The following is a 19,475-nucleotide window of genomic DNA, read 5'->3' as shown; positions in this document are numbered from 1 at the left end:
TGAACAAGAAAGTTGTTTTTGTGGTTGAATCAAGTTACTTGTGGTGGCTGCGGCTCATTGTATAAGTGCAAATATATGCTGCACTTCTAATATAGGATTTTTTTGATGTTATGAGGACTATTTTTGTTAGGGAAACTTAAATTTTACATAAATTTGATTTCTTTGTTTTATTAATTACCATAAACATGGTGATAGCTGTTATTGTGAAACTAGAGCTTTTTTAATACCGGCAAGAAATACTTTAATTTGACTTGACTAGTGAATAATAAGATTATTAGATTTTTCTTATATTATCTTGGATGTCCAGAACTCTTTCAAGCCGTCTATCTTTAGCATGATTCTTATACAAAGTATTTCCTCAGGACTGCCATGTAAATAAAATATGAGGTAGCTTTATTTTTTTTTGTAGTGTTATGGAATACTGGTGTAGATTGCTTGAAACTGAGCTGTTTACAAGGAAGCAGTAATTATTTCTGAATATTCAGTAAACTTTTTGGTAGCCTCTTACATGAATAATGATGTTTCTAATAATTGTGCTTTATATAAAAACTGAACATTTAATAACATTAATGCTATTTCCTTTCATATAGTAACTTGAGCTTGTCTTTTTAAATGGAAAGTAGGCTGAGATGCCAGAAATGGGGATCAAACTGGGCAAAAGAAGACAATGAGAATGGAATTTTTTTTTTTTTGGCGGGGTGGAGGAGGAGATTGGGATTTTCATGTATATGTGAATGAGTTCAATGAAGAACCATTCACATATATTCTGTACTTAATGCAACAATGTATAATCCTGCATATCTGACACATGACTTCCTTAATGTGTTCATACCTTATGCAAAATAAGATAATATTTATAAATTGCTTTTGGGAGACAACTAAGGAAATCTACAGCTAGTGTTCTTACATCTAAGAGCTCAGCCACTAGTGCTGTTGTCTTTTTCTGTGATGAAACTTTTAATAACCTGTTGAGATGAAATAAGAGCTTGAAATTGATTTCTTTTTCTCATCTGAAACAGTGAAATAAAGTAGCTAGAACGTTTTTAAAGCATTTGAAGTAGTACTCCATTGTATTACAAGTTTAACCATAATTAAAACGTGATTGCTAATGTATATCATTCCTACTTGAAGGAAACTGAAATAATATTCATTTTGCTTAAAAATGTAATAAAATTGCTCCAATAATGACCACATAGGAATGCAGAAATTTAATGAACTGATAGAACATTGCATTTATCTGAACTTTTTTATTTGAGATTTTCTGTTTGGAAGGCAAACATCATCTTAGAATTCTTGATGAGAAATTGCTTTTTAAAGCTGGAAAAAACATACAACTGTTTCCTTAAAAAAAAAAGGGCTCTCTTACTAAGGTGTTTGTATCTTTTATATCAGTTAGAATGATTAGAAAACTGATTTGATAAAGGGCTATTCAGATCCATGTAGGACTGCATGGCACTACATCAGTTTATTAGTTTTCCTGTCACATGTAATCAAATGCCAGTGGTGCTTTTTGTAAGGCAAAGAGTAATATCCTTTTAATTTCACTGTTTTTTTCAGGGCTATCTTCCTGCAAATGTGGACCGAAGAGAAAGCACTTTACAAAGAAAACGCAAAGAGTATTTTGCATTTGTTGAACAATACTATGATTCCAGAAATGATGAAAATCACCAAGATACTTACAGACAGGTAGAACACCTATTCAAGTGACTTTTACCTACAGGACATCTGCTAAAGAACTTAAAATATTTTTGAAGTTTGCTACTGTTTTTCTCTATTTCTGTAATTTTACTTGATAAGCAGCTCTCTAATCAATTGTTTAAATACATTTCGGAAGCAAAAACATGAAATATTTTGGTCTGAAATTTGAAAAAGTGGATGTCTTTTAACATCAGCTTTAGTCAAGCCATGTGGTGCTGATATAGTTTTCCATTTAAGAATAGTATGGTTTTCAAATATTTCATCTCCTACTCAGACCCTCCTTCAAATGAGCGGGGATGGACAGGGAAAGTATAGCAGTGACTGTTTCTTACTGGCACCATACTTATGCTTAAGAAGTTGAAACTGTGCGTGATATGCAATAAACGTAGGCATGTCAAACTTTCTTGCCCACTCAGATAAGCACATAACTTTTCTTCAAGTTTTGTATTAAAATTAATAGTTTGCATCACTAAGTATAGACTAATTAATACTACTTTAGCCTTCCTTAGGACAGAAAAAACAGATATATTTTTCAGCTTCAGGACTTTAGTAGCAAGATTTTTAGTAGCAAGAGGTATATACGACAGTGTCAATTGAACATGACTTTGCAGAAATAGCAGTATGTATTTACTAATAATTATCCCGAGGTAATGAGTACTGTCAATGAGTATAATTTGCAAACAATCAAGATGTGATATAAGGGTCCTAAAATGTGAAAACAAAATATATGTTTTCTTATTTTGCCTCATTGATAGATTAACAATGACTTAAAGATTTGGCTCTATGTTTTGAATTACAGTAAATCCGTGTTAGTTCAAAAATAGTGATACAGTGGGATTATAACTAATACTGTAAAATCATAGAATTGTTTTAACTATTATGTTATTTAAAAAATGTGCTATTGGTTCCTTTTACAGTATTCTTCTTTCTGTCTAATTAGATCCATATAGATATACCACGCATGAGTCCTGAAGTTTTAAGACTTCAGCCCAAAGTAACAGAGGTAAGAATGATAGCTAAAGAATTTTTTCTTTTTGAGAAATAGTTTTATTAATGAATCTTATATCACAGCATTGGTTAATAACTACTTTGACAACACTTGCTCTTTTGACTTCAAAACTAGCTTAAAGATATGGAAGAATAAGAATGTGAAAAGGATGGATAGTAGCACTCAGTAGGATAAGGGGAAATCTAGGAAGTATTTGAGGTATAAAGAAGTGATAGAGACCTAATTAAACTTTTGCTGATCCATTAGTATGCTGAACTTTGTAGTGTCACAGGATCTTCATGTTTTAGGTGTTTTTAGAGCTCCACTGATCTCCTGACTAGATGTGTGGGCTACTGGGAGGGTGAGCTTGCATATGTCTTTGCCTTTGCTCTCTGTCTGATCTGAGAGTGCCAAGCCCAAGTTGCTTGATGCCATCTTACAAAGACTGGTGCAAATGATGCTGGAAAGGTCATAACATACAACTTGTCCTTTGTTCTTCCTTTCACTTTCTGGGTTTTTGGACCCCTACCCTAGCACAGCTTAGTCCCTTCTCCTCACAGAGGATCCCTTCCTATTCCCAAGGACTCAGTGCAGACAGGGGCCTTGTGTTGTTCCCAGAGCTGGGAGTGGGAAGATGTTGCTGGTCCCAGGTGAGCAATGGTCACTTCCCCTTTTTTAAGGCAAGATGTCAAGAGCTATAAAAAAGAGAAGGGAATCAGAGTATGGGTCAAAGACAGGTTTCAAAGGATGGCATTGTGTACAAGACTGTTATTGTGGATATTATGATGGTTTTTGTACCTATTAATTTTTGATGCTGCAGAGATTTAGAATAATGATACTGCTACTAGGAGTAATGTCACTTAGAATGACTGTAGGTGACAAAGTTGGAGAAAAATACTAGTGAAAAAAACAGAAACATAATGTGTATAAACCTCACAATGTCTTCCTACTTCAATTTCTCAATGTTACTATTCCAAGATATTTGTTCTTGGTGGTATCCAAGTCTCTGTTCCCCAAGAGCTTTTTATCAGAGTTAGTAAAGCTCTTTTAATTTCTTATCTGAACTTGGAATTTTGATTCTGTAATAAAATGTTATAGTTTGGAAAAATGTGTGTTGAGTCTGATGTGTGGAAGTAACTCATTATTATATGTTCCTTTAAACTGATTTTAATAGTGTGGTTTTTTTTTTTTTTTTTTTGTGGAAGTTGTGTGGGTCCTGGGTGGGGGGGAAGGTAATACTGGAGCAAGGACTTAAAGAACTGAGAATAAATAAATGGTAGTCCTGAAAGAAGAGAGAGGAGTTGGAGGTGTTCCCCTATATAGTTCAGTCAAATTTATTTTAAAGACTAATGACTGTAAGTTTAGGTTTTATAAATTTGATTAGTTGGTATGGAGTAGTCTGGAATTTATTACCAATTTCTGCTTTATCTTTTACTGAGTTTTGTTAAAATGGGTAGTACATATCTGTGTTTTTCCCATCTATGCTTGCATATTATGGGAGAAGTAATTGCAAGGAAGCAACAGAATTTAAAAATAGTTTATAAATTTGTCCCTACCCCGCCCCCTCCCCCCCCCCAGCTTTAGAAAATAAAAAGGAAATTCTCGAAAGCTTTTGTGATTAGAGCTTTGGAGGTTTTGGACTTCATCTGAGGTGGCAAAACCCACAAGAAATTCAAAATCTGAATTTAAGCTAATGGATTCTTCTCTTTGTGTATATAAATATTGTTCTTACTGTTATCATGAGAGTTAAATGCAAAAGAGAATAATTGATTGGTAATGACATCTCATGAGATGTAGTGGTTCACAGGAGAAAAGTAATTCCAGTTTCTGTTGCTGGTTTAGAAATCAAGAAGGAAACCTTTTGGGAAAGTGACCTTTTTAATGAGTCATATTTGATCACAGTGATGAGTGCTGTGTAGAAACTTAAATCAGGCTGCCTTTCAGGTTTTCAGTGCTCATTTTTTTCAATTCAGAACGGTAAATGAAACTTTGTGAAAATGGGTAAGAAATTGAAAACACTATTTCAGTGTGTATTTATTGAATTTCTGATTAGATGCATTTGGGGATATTAAAGTTGATGTGCCAATCACAGAGTGATCCTTCCTGCTCAATAATATTAAAACGGACCCAAACAAAAAAGGAAACACTTCTCCCCTCCCCCTTAGTTTTCATACCTGGATTTTAAAAATGCTTTGAAATTCATTGGCATCTCAATTTGCAGTGCAAGCTGTGTATTATCAGGTTCTGAGGAAGGGAAAGACTGGTGGTACAAGTTTGGAAGTTGCTTGACTTGAGACATGCCTTCATGAAAAGCTCTATTTTTGTAGTTTTTACAGTGGGTATTTTGATAGCTGTTACTGAATTACTGATTTTTTTTTTTTTTTTTTTTTTGTATGGGTGTTTTTGTTTCTCTCTGTGCATATTTTGTAATCCCATCACACCAGGAGTTTTTGTTTACCCTAGTGCATAACACTATTCTACATTCAGCAATTGCTACTTAAATAGGTTTTTCTAGTCACCTCTATATGATACTTGTTTTCAAGAAAGTTATTTGTATTTGCAGTATGTTAAACATGTCCTTTTATTTGAAGTGAAACACAGAATGATAATGCTGATAATACTGAGAAACTTATGTTACTGAAACTAGAAATGGCAACTGACAGAAGCAAGAAGGATGGCTGCAAGCTAACTAACCTAGATAGATTTGCAGTTTGCCAATAGTAGTAAAAATATGACATAAACAACTGTAATTTCATAAAGGTATAATTATGTAAAATATAAAAGCAAGCTATAAATAACAGAACTTAAGGTCTTTATACAATTGCTGTTAGACAGTGAAGCCCCACTGGCTATTGCTTGATGGGCAGAGGTTGGTATATTTTTCAGTTTAATATGCAGTTCATATTAAAAAACATGAAGTGACAGGACTAGCACCAAGAAGAATATATTATTATAGATAAAGGAATCGTCATCTTGACTAATGAAACCAAGAATTTGCTATGAATACATCCCTTTCTGCCTAATTTTTGCCTCAAAACTGAAATCACACTAAGTGAAAACTGAATCTTAATTGTAGCTATTATAGATCAGACATGAGCTGCGTTAAGGCTTGTGTTTCAGTGCCCATCAAAGCTTTTCGTATTTATTGCTGTTGACAGTCTCCCTTGTTCTGTGGATTTTCAGCATGCCAGGGAAACACAAAACCTGGAGATTAAGGAAGGTTGTTTCTCAAAGGAAAGCCAGTGGGAGAAAGGTAGATGTTGATATTTGGGACTTGTTTTCAAAGCAAAAGGTGCAAAAGTGTTTCAGCTTCAGGTAGCTCATGTGGAAATCTGTGATGGGACTCTCTGGAGTCATATATGCCATATATATCTTTGCTTTAAAATGACTGCAAGAGGGCTTTTAGACTAAAGAATAATATTTTACTTAAAATGGAATTAGAATAGTCAGCTTCTTAATCTAGCAAAAACTTGAAGTGGGACTGAATAGAAATAGTACAGGCTTCATAAACTAAACTTCCTTTCTCTATTACGTCTTTTCAGGACAGGTCTTTTACGGATTTCTTGAAGTCTGTGCATTCATTGATTTCTAGGGTTGCAGCAAGCTACAAGATCTCCTTGGTCCTTACAAAGTCTCTTACTGTTTTTATTAGTATTGAGGCTTGATTTTAAGAGCAACATAGTTCTTTGATTTGAGCTGTCCTTTCTTTGCTGCACTTACTTGCCTTTGCATTCTAGCTTCTTGAGCAGACCTTGCAGGGAAAGAGCAAATGTTCTTTTGTTTCAGAAGATTATACCTGATTGAGTACTTGTAATTAGGGCAAAGCACATAACAGCTTTCACTCTGCTACTTACTTGTAGCATTTTGAAGACATGTAGCACATGCAGAACCAAATAATTGAGGGGAAATATAGCTTGTCACAGACATAAATTGTATCAGAGATAAATTCTGTGATTTCTCTGCTCCATACTCTTCTCATGCTGCCCTTCCCATGACCAGATATGTTGTAGCTTTAGGAGCTTTTGCAGATCCTAAGCAAGGTACTGTTTACAGAGTTGAGAGGGTGAAGTTATGTGATATGGCAGGCAGTTGCCTTATGCCTACATTTCCTGTTGTTTTGTTTTGTTTTTTTTTTTTTCTTCATATTTTTTATTCACCACTATACATGATTCTGATGTCTAAAACCCTGCACTGCAGTAGTAGTCAAGCTTAACTATTATGGAATCATTTTTTATGGGCATGTTATTAAAAAAATCTAAGATATATGAAGTACTGTTTTCTTTTATTTACGAGTAAATAGAGGACTATATTGATAAAATTATTCTTTCAGAGGTGAAAAATCATGGGAAGATGTTTTAATATTTCTGTCTCTTGAGGAAAGTAGAATTTTATAGTATTGGAACAGCTCCAATGAATAAGTGCTACTTTGAATTACTGTATCTGAATTATATACTAAGTTGGTTTTAACATGTGCTAATACCCTGAAAATGCTTTTTGAAGAACTGAGAAGCTTACTTAACAATGGAGCTTAATTATGAATACCAGTGTTCACTTTTGCTTTTGTATTCATGTTTTTATACTAGTAACTGTATGATATTAAATTTGTCCTTGTATAATTTTCAAGTGTCTTGTTTAAAATGTGCTCATCACTTGATAAATTATCTGATAGTTTCTTTAACTCTTTTTCAGATCTTTGAAAGAATTTTGTTTATCTGGGCAATACGTCATCCAGCCAGTGGATATGTTCAGGGCATAAATGATCTTGTTACTCCTTTTTTTGTAGTCTTCATTTGTGAATATATAGGTAAGATTCATCTTAATACTGAATTATGAATTGGTACTGGTTTTGGAACAGCATCTTCATTTTAATCTGAATAATGATTTGGATGAGCAATCAAAGCATAAATTGATACATTAATTACAAAAATTTATGATAAAATTCTAAATCTGTATAGTTATCTTTAAAAATATACTGAGAAGCAATCAAATTTTATCTAAGTAGTCTGTGGAGTTCAAGAATCTTTCAGATTTTTATTCCAAACAACCTCCCCTCCCTACCTCCTTACCCTCCCCGAAAAACAACCAAACCTCTGTAGAAGTTTCAGACAGTGTTCTCGTTTGTCAGATCTGGAAGCAGGGGAAAGAAGCACAATCTAGGATTTGCTTTCATCTTGATTTCTAGTTTAAAAATGTTCAGCACTCCTGATGCTTTTTTCTTCATAGGTGGTTTTATTCTCCCTTTGTCTCTCTCTCTCTTCTCATTCATATTTTTTGTGAAACTTAAATTGTACATATGAAATGAGCAGGTGTTTCAAAAAAAATGAACCCAGATAACAGCAATGAAAAAAACCCACACACAAAACCAAGGAAAAAACGCCTATGAAACAAGGAGACCTTTTAAATGAGTGGCAGGGAAAATAGAGGGAATCTATTAAACTGGATCTGCGACTGAAAGAATGGCGACCTGGAGTTAAGGTCGGAAAATTAAGACAGCAGCAATCAAATTTCTCTGGTTAAGGAATCTACTCTTCTGGGGTTTACAACACTAGTAACAATAGTAACATGAACAGCTGGATTTCTGTTGAGTTTGTGGTCTTATATGTGAGTATTTTTGAAAACTTATTTGGCAAACTCTGATATTGGTTAAATGCTCATCTGTTACTAGATTATTATTCATACCTTAAGCTTATAGATTAGTATTTAAGTCTTTATAAACAAGAGTATGGCTAATCATTAACAATAATTCATTAATAATTTGGTGATAGCTATGGGTATAAAAGATAAGGTTAAACAGTAAAAGTGACAATGTTAATCTGGTTGGAATTAAAACAGTTTTCCTTGTATTTCTATTTGTCATACACACATACGATGAAAATACATGCTTATATGTAAACTTGAGCAATGCATTGTCTTGCTACTTCAGTGAGGTTGTACATAGTGGATTTTTTCTACCTTCTCTATACAAGATACCCACTGGTGTCTTAATCCAGATTGATTGGATTTAATGAAGGACAGATTATCCTTGAGTGGATGATAGACTATCCATTTACTCATTTGCATGGCAACACCTCTGTTGCTTTGTTCATTTCTTGTTTCATAGATATTTCATTGCTAAGCAACTAATGAGAGCTACTGCTGCTTTCTCCCTAATCATCTCTTAACTAGGGTAGAGGCCTACTCCTGAGAGTACTTGCAGTTTCTGCCTTTTACTCCCTCATTTGACAGATAATGAAAATGTTCTTAATGATCCTAGAACAGTAGGGTCTCTAGTAGACTTTAGGGTTGTTAATTGAAATAAGAAGTTCAAATGAGTTGTGATTAGAGAATTGATATTCCATGTTAAATAGACCATTTAATTAATTTCGTAAATAAGTTTGTCTTTATCACCAATTTACATTTGGTGACCCTGGTGACTGTTAATGTATTTGCCAGTTTGTCAGTATTTTCATATCAGAAAGCATAGCTGTCCCAGTAAGTATCCAGTGAAGACAGACAAAACTCAAAAACTAACATCCGTAAAAGTTACTTTGCTACTGAAAATGTATGAAACTCAGAGAACTGTGTTCTGAAAGCTCATTAAAAGCTAATATCTATATAATAAGAAAAATACCCAAATTAAGGTATTATCTTTAATATAGTAGTGGTCCTGGCTAATAACTAAAAGCAGTTATTTCTCCCAGTGACATATAAAAACTTTCTAAGGTTTGTCTTTAAATAGCTTTTTGATTTGAGTCTTTCTAATATATTGAAGTTACACTGAGTGATGCATTCAAGTTAGAACGAGTAGGAGTGTACATTTTACTTAAACTTGAGATGGGCACGTTAAATTTATGAAGTACCTAAAAAATCCTGAAATTTGTAATAAAACTGTAGAAGGATTCAAAACTCAAGATATGAATTGTGCTAATATAGATAGGAATAAATGCAGAATTGCAGAAGTTTCCTAGAAAAAATGTTTAAGCTATTAATGTATTTAATATTTACTCTAGTCATATTCTGTATATATCTCTCAGATTTTTACTCTAGAATGTATTGCTTGCTCTGATTTTAAGTGCCTATTCATTTGTACCTCAAATAGCTTTATTGCTTTCTTTTAATTATTGATTTCTGTATTTTTCTCAATGTAACTGAAGCCTTTGTGTTGTAGTTACTTGGGTCCTGATTCATGACACCTTTTATTTTCAGTTCTTTCTATAATTAAAAAAAAGAAAGGGGTTTTATAGGATTATTAAAGATTAATAATAAATTCTTATTATTAATGGCATTGTTAATAATAAATCTGTGCTGGTTAGATCATCTGATAGTATGTTCTGATAATGTTTACACACAGTTACAGTTTTGTCAAATATTTTGGTGGGAGGAAAGCCACGTGTATTTTAGCTTTATGACAACTGAGAGCACCCTTAATCTTGTATAACAAGTGTATGACGCATTCATTGTAGTGATGGGAGTCTTTCTGCTCTGCTGAAGACGTCCAGAAACCATCTGGAAAAGTGTTGTTAAAGAACTTTTGAAGATACAAATGATTTGTATGGAAGTATAATTTACTTACCTAGTAAAACTTTTTTCATTCAAATCTGAATGCCGAAAAGTAGGTTTGTGGGTCTTTTAATACAGGACCAAAATCACAGATATTTTGATGGTTTAGTATAATTTGAGGTACCTAATTTTAGCGCATAGGTTCACACATTTGTAATAGGTTACCTGACTGAATCTAGAAATTAAATATGTTAAACGCTGAGAGCATTCTTTCAACCTTTTCAGCAGTGTAAGTATGATCAAAGTGTAATTTGATAATGTCTAATTAGTTCCCCACTCTGCAATAGAAACAGAATACTGCAACGTTTTCAGCAAGATAAAACTTGATTGTCAAACCAAGCCAGGAGAGTCACAACTTCAATTAAAGAAAATTTCGGAGGGTGTAGATCCTGGCCCCTGCTGGAATACAGTAGTTTCAGATTAGGATTTCTATTTTAATTTAGGAGAAGGAGGAATTTAAACCCTAGGTTTTTCATACCAAGTGATTGTGTGTGCCAGTCTCAATATTTTTTTTTTCCCCTAAAAAATGTTAGAGATCTGTAAGATTATTCTGTCATAATAACTTATTTGGAATTTCATATAATAGTGGTATAGGGAAACTATTTTATGCTTACTTCGAACCTCCTACATGAATAGCAGTGTTATAACATATGTTGTTAGAATAAATGCTAATGACTGTCAGGTCAGTTTTCCTGAAAGCTCCGTGTCTTTGTAGCATATTAGTTTGTGTCAAGATGAATCTCATCCATGTGGATGTAATTCCAGAGGTGTTTTTGTTAGTAGGATATATATCATGTGACTGCTCACTGTTTGCTGACTTAATGTGGACAAGGAAATTTTGCACTGGATTCCAAGTCCTATTTCAGGTTGCTGCATATGTTACTCCCTTGGTACACCTTCCCCTTGCTCTCTGAGTTGCTGTTGATCTACATTGTTTCCAGGTATTAAGCTGTGCTGCACAATTGCTTATGTTTTCTTGCTCATGGAGTCAGCTACACTTCACTACATCTGACATTTCAGTACTACATCTACATTTCAGTAATTCACTGGGCCTTGTGTGTATATCTAGAACCACAGAGAGGACCTGGAGTAATTCACCATCGAGATTGATGAAAATTCAAGGGAAACACCATTATAATAAAGATGCATGTCAGGCCATTGCTAAGTGGAATGGCTGTGTGAAATCACTCTGAGATCCCTAGTAGTGTTGGATCAAGAGAAAATTAGGAGTTAGTAGGAAGTAAATGGCAGAAAATGAATACTATTGTAGCACTTCATCATTTTATGTTGGAAAAAGAATGTAAAGAAAAATGAAGCTGCTGAAGACTGGAATGGCGATTGAGATATTGTCTGCAATCTTCTTGCAATAGAGCACCTTGAGGCAATTTGAGGATGCTTACAAGAACTCATGAATGGGAAACTTTGGAAAGAGGGGGTCTTACCATTGTAAGTATTTGTCTTGTGATCTTAAATCCTTTTGTAGAATGCATTAAGTGCAAATTCTGTTATCCAGTGTTTTTTAAATTAATACTGTCATGACTTTGTGGAATAATTAATCCAGACCCAAATCCTAATGGGATTGGGATGGGAATTTTGTCCCAGACCAGTGCTACTGTGAGTACATAAAGGTTCTTTGGTCCTGGAAAAGCTATTGTCTGCCTATAGCTCCCTTGCTTACCGTTCTTTGCATTCCCTCTCATGTGTCACAGGAAGTCTTCCTGTCCTTAAAATGCAGTTTCATACTGCCTATTGCCTTATTTCCTTCAGTTTCAGGATATCTGCTGCAAAAAATTAAATTTCAAACTGTTAATTTTGTTTTTTCCCCAATTTGCTGAATACTGTTTCTAAAATTGTTATTTTCATAGTATAATTGGAGTAATGTTTCATAGCGTTGTATCATTGCTGTATCTGAGGTAAATCCTCAGTGTTTGTTTACAAACTATGAAATTGTTATCAATTTAGTAGAGATTTTTTTTTCAGGGTAGTTGTAATTTTCATGCAGTAAGTAAATCTGTTTACAGTGTACATAAAGCTGAATTTCTGAATGATGAGACAGTAAGCCAGAGAGCAGAGTATTAATCCACTGGCTCCAGAGAGCCACTAGAAGATTTTTCTCATACATAGAGGGTTAGAAGGTAAAATTTTGTTTAGCATGCATTATTTGCTTTACAAGATGAAGCTGAAACCTTGATCGCTGTAGTATATAATTTAATCTGAGATAATTAATCCTGCTATCTTGACACCTAGACCTTTCTTACTCAGTTCCACCAATTGACTAGTCCTTGGAGAATTATGAGTAGGGCTTTTGCATTGGGGTTTTGAGGCAATAAAATGGAAAAGATGTAACATGTTTGTGGTTATTCTACTTAGACTGAGTGAAACTAAAGGAATAACAGATTGTTTTGATAGAATGGAAATTGAACAATGAACTATAACTAGATTAACTGGATGCTTTTCCTCCTCTCAAGCCCTTCAGAGTATTTGGAGACTGACAGAATCATCCTTGCTGTCTTCTGGTTTACCAGGAAGGAAATACTGGAAAACCTCCCAGGACAGAGTGCTCAGGAATATGAGGTATTTCTTCAGTTTGAGAGATGAAAAGATTTTTATTTGCAGTTGTTTTATGCTCTTGAACTTTTCTGATAATTTTGGCATTACACTTTGTAACAAACTTTGCTGTTTTAATGCTTTGCTTTGTTTTAAATAAATACATGTTTTTGAACAATAATGTATTAAAATGTTTTTATTTACACATTTGTTTGAAAGTATTTATGAAAGTTATACAAATTAAAAATAAAAGCATAAAAGCACTGGCATGAAGCGTAACTGACATTTTAACATTTTCTTGAAAGTTGTAAAAGTATTAAGAAAATATTTCCTAATTTTTTAAAACCACTGTAAAACTTGAATGAAAAACTATTAAAAATCATTTAAATCACTCTTGTCATGAAAATTCAATGCCACAAGTTGCATTTAATCACATTACATTTTCTCTTAATGCAAATCAGTGATGTAGTTTCCACATACAAAGGTATATTTCAATGCTGCTTCTTAATAATTTCCACAGATTTTTTTAGTAATACTTACGATGTCACTGAAGTTGACTGAAATTCTCATAAGCATGAACAGTAGTATATGCAATATTCTTTGATAATTGAATGGAATATTATTGTTCGTGTGATCCGAATGGGCAAGGAATAACGAAAGCTTACACAACTTTTGGATTAAAGTCTTGAAAACACTGAAAATCCAATTCAGTCTTCTCTAAGTCCAGAAAACATCATATATATTCCTCTGTAAAAGGTCTGCAACATACACGAGCCGCTCTGTGATCTTAAACTTTTGACATACCTGCCAATTCTCTTTGAAGCACTCTTTACTTTCGCATATTAGGAAACACTTAGTATATGTACACATACATATATATAACATGATGCAGAAATTGTTCAGCATTATCTTAGCTTGCTTTGAGATAACCGTCATTCACTTCTTGAGTTTCTAGGAATATGTTCCCCCACTTTCACCCTGTTGATGCATCAATTGGTTGTCCAGTGAAAACGTTTTTAAAGTGGTGCAGAGTAGCTGAGGAGGGGGAGGACTGTGATGAGTAAGATAAACAGCATTTGAAGTTGGTTTTACACATTGACCATTCCTGCTTTTCACCATGGAAAAGGTGAAGAAGGTCCACTAGTAAGCAGAGACCAGTGTTGTGCCCATCCATAGTGCTGAGGACTTGGTACTTCTGTACCTGTCTTCTATGCTGTGTGGCAGCACTGATTTTGACTGCAGTGGGAAGGCAGTTAGAAATGCAAGGTGCTGAAAGAGAGTCTTAACAGGATGTTTCCTAACTCATTATTAAATAGTCTTTGTGGAGCTAAATTGTGTTTTATCCTGTCTGTTATGATTTGGCTTGTTCTACTTTATTTACTTCCTGAGACCCTTTTATAGGTCTCATTTCCTCCTTACATCTTCAGTTTTATACCACCTATCAGATTCCTCAGTTGGAATTCAACCATTCAACCATTCTTTTTGTGCAGAAAGTATTAATTGCCCCATTTTCCAATCACTGCAATTTTTAGACTCTGATGTTTGTAGTCCTGTTATAATTGATCTTTGTGAAGAAGCAGAGTTTTCTGAGAATTTGTAATCACTATAAAATACATGCATATCCTTCTCTAGTTCAGAAGGTTGGTGGTGTTTTTTTTTTTTTTCTCATTCATTTAAATATTTTTGAGTTGTTATAGTGAAGAAACCCCAAAGTTCCTTCAGGTAAATCACATCACATCAAAGGAGATAAAAATATAGACATAAATTTTAGTGCTTTAAAAAAATGTTAGCACTCTTTTGAAGCACTTGGCTAGATTATATTTTTAAATTGCTAATTTGTTTTTATGTATGTCTCACCTAAGAAAAATGAATCATTCACAATATCTGAGTAATTTTCTTTATTAATATATACTAGTTTTCCAGGCCTAATTGGGCAAAGAAATCTTACTATTTTACAACCTTCTGTTCAGTTTAATCAAGGAGGAGAAACCATGTGAAAATAACTACCAGTGAATTGTTTGTCAGCTATCAGTGTTTGCCATAATGTACTGCTGTGTATAGGGTTGGTTAGTAAAGTGGTGTATTTGGAGGCATTGCAAACAGAACTGTAAGGAAACTGTGGATAGAATTAAGAATACATCTTATGTTTCATTTATGAAGGGTTATGGAATGAGAGAGCACGAAGGAAGGTAAATATGTCTGCAGGACTTGTGGAATAGAGAGAATCGATTAATAGGGGTCCAGTGAACTATAAATTGTCTTTAACCTTTTGATTCTTTTGTTTTTGTGTTTGGATATTTATTTTAATTATTTACCTGGACAAATTAATCTTTATCTTTCAGCATAACTTGTTGGATTGTTAATTTTTTTAGTTGTGGTATGACTGATCCTTTATTAAGCATGTTGTTCTGTCTTAGAGTTGTATAACTATTTGAATTAAGGACTATTTTTCCTTGTAGTTACAATAATAAAAGCCCTATTGAATGTAGTTAAGCCCAGATACGTGCTTTGTGTGTGGCTTGCTAGTGATGGAGTTTATTCCCTACTGTTTTTCCCCTAATTGCTTAACCTTCTGGAAGTCCGTGATGGCATTTGGTATCAAATATTTGAGTGAATCTGTATTAAGCTCTCTCTTAGCCTGCTTTGGTCAAAATGAGGTGATTTACTTAATTAATGGATTTTTATCTAATTGTACCAACCCAGTTATTGCCACTGGCATTTCTTGGAGTATAGTAACCTTGAGAAGGTGTTAATAATGAGCAGCTGAACACATCTAAAGGTAACTGTTTGATGTAGGTGGGTGGTAGTATATTGCCTTGTGTATTTTACTTAAATATATCTGATTCCCAGTAAGGGCCTGGAATTGCGTGAACTAGATTTTTATGTACTGTAGAATTCATCTTCCAGATCTCATTTGCTGTTTCACAAGGTCAGTGTACCCTGCCTGTTCTGGCTTTATTTCACTGCTCTTTAAACTTAACAGTGGAGCTGCATATTTGAATATTTCCAAATCAGGTATAGTTGGACAGAAAAGGGTTTGCTTGCCATGTGCCTAGATCACACCGCTAAATCAGGGCTTGTTGCTGTCAAAATGGGTAGCTTTGCTTTCTCTTTTCCAACCCCAAACATGTATTTCTGTCTTCTCTCTTTGGTCAACACTGACTTTTCTCTGGCACATTGGATCGCTTCAGTTAAACTGGCAGGGAACTAGCCCCGTAATAAAATGAATAATTTAACTTTCTGCTCTCACCTTGAGGATCAGAGCTGAACATCACTGCTGATGTGGGGATAGGAGCATGTTAGGAAAGAAGGGAGAAGCATGATCTCTGTTTGATGCCAGGTAGCTCTTAGATGACTTTAGCTGTATTATTAAGCTGCATGCTTGTGATAAGTCTTTGTCAATTCCACCTATTTTTTGCTTAGCAAGTTAGGGAGAACTCATAAAAGCATCTCAACAGACAGATGTGAGGTATGACAACCTGCTGTTCTAATATTTTTACTTTGTATTACTGTCTTGAATGGCCATGATTTATTATAAAAGACAATACTGCTTTACAAAATCAATCTTTCTCTAACTCTGTTTCAATTTTGATAGAAATTCTCTTCAATATACTGTCAGATTTCCAAGCTGATTATAATAGGTCATCTGAAACATTGGATGCATGGTTGCATTCAGTAGATTTCTTGGAGAAAGATTTGAGACTGACTGCACAAGTTTTTATCAATAATTGTGATAACCAGGCACTGTGAATGTAAGTTTTCTAGTTATCAGGTTGAGCTTCAAGACTAATATTAAAAAAACCAACCAACCAAAAAAATATACAAACTTTTTTTTAGTCCTCCTGAAAATTCTCCCAAAAGCCTAACTTTTGCTGCCTGCCTTTGCCTATCATATTTAGAATTGGGTGTATTGTTACTTCTGTAATTTTTCTATATTTTAAACTTTTTTTAAAAGTGGTTCCATAGATCTTTATAACCAAAGTGTTCAAAGTTATATCATACTGATGGGATGGAGAAGATAACTCCAGTCATCTTCATGACCTCCACTGAAACAAAATTTAGTTCAGTCCATTTGGTTAACCACACAGATTGCAATATCAAAATTCATATTCGGTGAACTGACACACATTACAAGTTTGAATAAAATGTTGGCTGTGATAAAATACCTTCTTCAGTTTGATTACAGACTTATAATAGTAATAGTGCTGGATATTTAACTCATAAGAATGTGTTAGTGAATGAAATAGGATGTACCCTCAGCTTCAGTATCTGTCAGGGAAAAATTACTGTATTTTAACTAAAACTTTTGTGTGGATACTTCTTAAAAAAATTCCTATCTATTTGAAGTGGAATACGCCTAATCAAAGTTAGAATTCTCTGACTGTGGTTAACAATTGCTGTCGGAAGTGAAAAAGAGATGTTAAGATTATTCTGGTAAGTATATCCAACTCCTTAATTGCCTGTTGTTTTTAGTTCTCTGACAGAAAACTAATATTTTGAGTAGTGATATTAATTGCTCGTAGTATCTTATCAGTTTTGGTATAAAACAAACACCACCACTACCACCCCCCACCCCTCTCAAAAAAAAAAACCAAAACCAAACCCAAGCCCTGACATTTTTAAGGTATTTTAGTCTTTCAGACTTCTTAAAAACTTTTAAATTGTCTTCAAAGACAGGGTAATCCACATAACTAAAGCACAGATTCTTGATTATTAATACTGAATGGAAAAAAACCCAATATGTAAAGTATATAGCAAAGTTGACTTTGCAAAAAAAAAAAAAAAAAAAGGCATTAGCAGGGAGTCTATTGTTATATTGATGTAAAACTTACAATGTGTGTAATTTTATATGTTAGTAGGGTTACCAGGGTTGTCAGAATTCAGCATATGAAACCAAAACACTGAGTGTGTTTTAAGTCATAAAGCATACAGAAGGAAAAAACCCCAAATCCACGACCTGTTGAAAAATAAACTAATAATACTTCAGTTTTATTATTAACTTCTTCGTTACATTTATTCTTTTATACTCCAGTTACCAATCTAAATTCAAGTTTGGATGACAGGGGGGAAAGAATAGCTGTCACAGTTTTAATCATCTACTAGAGTTTTATGAAGCTGCATTAGCAGTTTGCCTTTTTTTTTTTTTTTTTTTCTTTTTGAAACAGTTTGCTTTTTATTTTCAAAGAGTAGACTTTACTAAATCTTAATAGGATAGTTCCACTGATTTATAGCATTGCTAATTATAGTCTATATATTCATGATATTTTTTTAGACAAACAATTTTCAGATAATGCTGTCTGAGTTTTATAGTTCTGAACTGTTACGTATGCAACATACTTTTGTGGGCAAATTATCAAAATATGATTCAAGATGACAGTTTGGTTTAAAATACCCTCATGAGCTTCTGTTTAATAAATAAGAGAAATGCGTATTTGTTTAAGTTCTTTTTCTTTTCAGTTATATTTTCTGTATTCCTTTGTGTTTATTCTAATTTCGTAATGTCCTAAACCAAACTGAAATTAAATATTTGTCTAAGAACAGTTCTTCAATGCAATTTCCCTGATTTGTTTATCTGTAGCAATTTGATCCAATTTTTATAAATAAAGAAGTGTAAAAGGAGAGATGCTTTCACCTGTTTTAAAAATTATTCCTAACTTTTGTTGTTCTGAGTCAAATTAAATATGGTAATAACAGGAATAGAAAAGTTAGACAAAATGGAAAGTGGAAGATTTGTACTAAGACTACATTAGACGTTACTTAGGTATTTCAAATTTAAAAACGTAAATGATTTCTTACGAATATGCCTTCACAGGAAAACTGTGTTACATTAAAAAGTAACTTTCCCTTTCTTCAGCAGGAAAGAGGGGAAAAATCTGTTTAAAAAAAAAAAAACCAAAAAAAACCAACAAAGCAAACTTCCCCCCCTCCCTTTTTTTTGTCTTAAGTGTCGGCAGTATTTTTGTAGGACTTAGAATAAAAGAAAAGGACTGTTATGTACTTAAGAAGAAAATATCTCAGTCTTTTAGACTTGTCATGTTAGAAAATACTGTTCCTTTTTCAGTGTGGCATCTACATACTAAGTCGGTGTGCTCTGAGTCCCAAAGCTGTCACTTTAACCTACCTAAAGAAGTATTTCAAAGCAGTGATATATCTAGTTATCATACTGCAGTATTTTCATTGAAAGTGTAGTAAGCAACAATTGCTGTATTTTTGATCTGTGTTTGGCTGACAAGCTTTAAAAAAAAGTGTCTAAAGGGATTAAGAAATATTGGCTACAGAGAAATACTGTAAGAACAACTACTGAAGAAGCAAACACCTATTATATCAAAGATTAAAATAAGTGTCGGACAAAGGATTTATCAGCGTTAACCATTTCTGATGACTGGTGGTAATTACTTCCAGGTATCACTATTTGATTTCATTGTTTTCATCTTAAAGATGCTGCTGTATATGACTGGCTTTCTTGATAAATTGAGAAATAAATGAACATTTTTGATCTTTGTTGGCATAAGGTAGTAACTAAAAATATGGCAATTGCCACTTCATATAAATTTTTCTGGTATAATTTATGGCTGCAGGTGTAGGATTACCTTAATCTTCCTACTCTTCCTAGCATACTATCTTATTCTAGTGCAAAAGTATTTTAACGGTTGTTAGGGCAAAAATAACTGGATACTTCCTTAAGCTTAAATGTTCCTGCTCT

General features: G+C 33.6%; 1 protein-coding gene across 2 annotated transcripts in view; it reads left to right on the top strand.

Moving 5' to 3' along the window:
• TBC1D22A (TBC1 domain family member 22A) overlaps nt 1–19,475 on the top strand; it is a 185,967-nt gene that overhangs the window by 34,678 nt on the left and 131,814 nt on the right. For both annotated transcript variants that reach the window (XM_042792451.1, XM_042792452.1), the window contains exons 6-8: nt 1,558–1,686; nt 2,639–2,701; nt 7,376–7,490. In XM_042792451.1, coding sequence (XP_042648385.1) covers nt 1,558–1,686; nt 2,639–2,701; nt 7,376–7,490 — 307 coding nt within the window. The remainder of the gene's footprint in view (nt 1–1,557; nt 1,687–2,638; nt 2,702–7,375; nt 7,491–19,475) is intronic.

The sequence above is a fragment of the Tyto alba genome, unplaced genomic scaffold (assembly GCF_018691265.1).
Source record: "Tyto alba isolate M040663 unplaced genomic scaffold, T.alba_DEE_v4.0 Super-Scaffold_2, whole genome shotgun sequence".
Classification (NCBI taxonomy): domain Eukaryota; kingdom Metazoa; phylum Chordata; class Aves; order Strigiformes; family Tytonidae; genus Tyto; species Tyto alba.
Note: the sequence above shows the minus strand (reverse complement) of the source record. Positions and strands in the feature narration are given on the sequence as shown.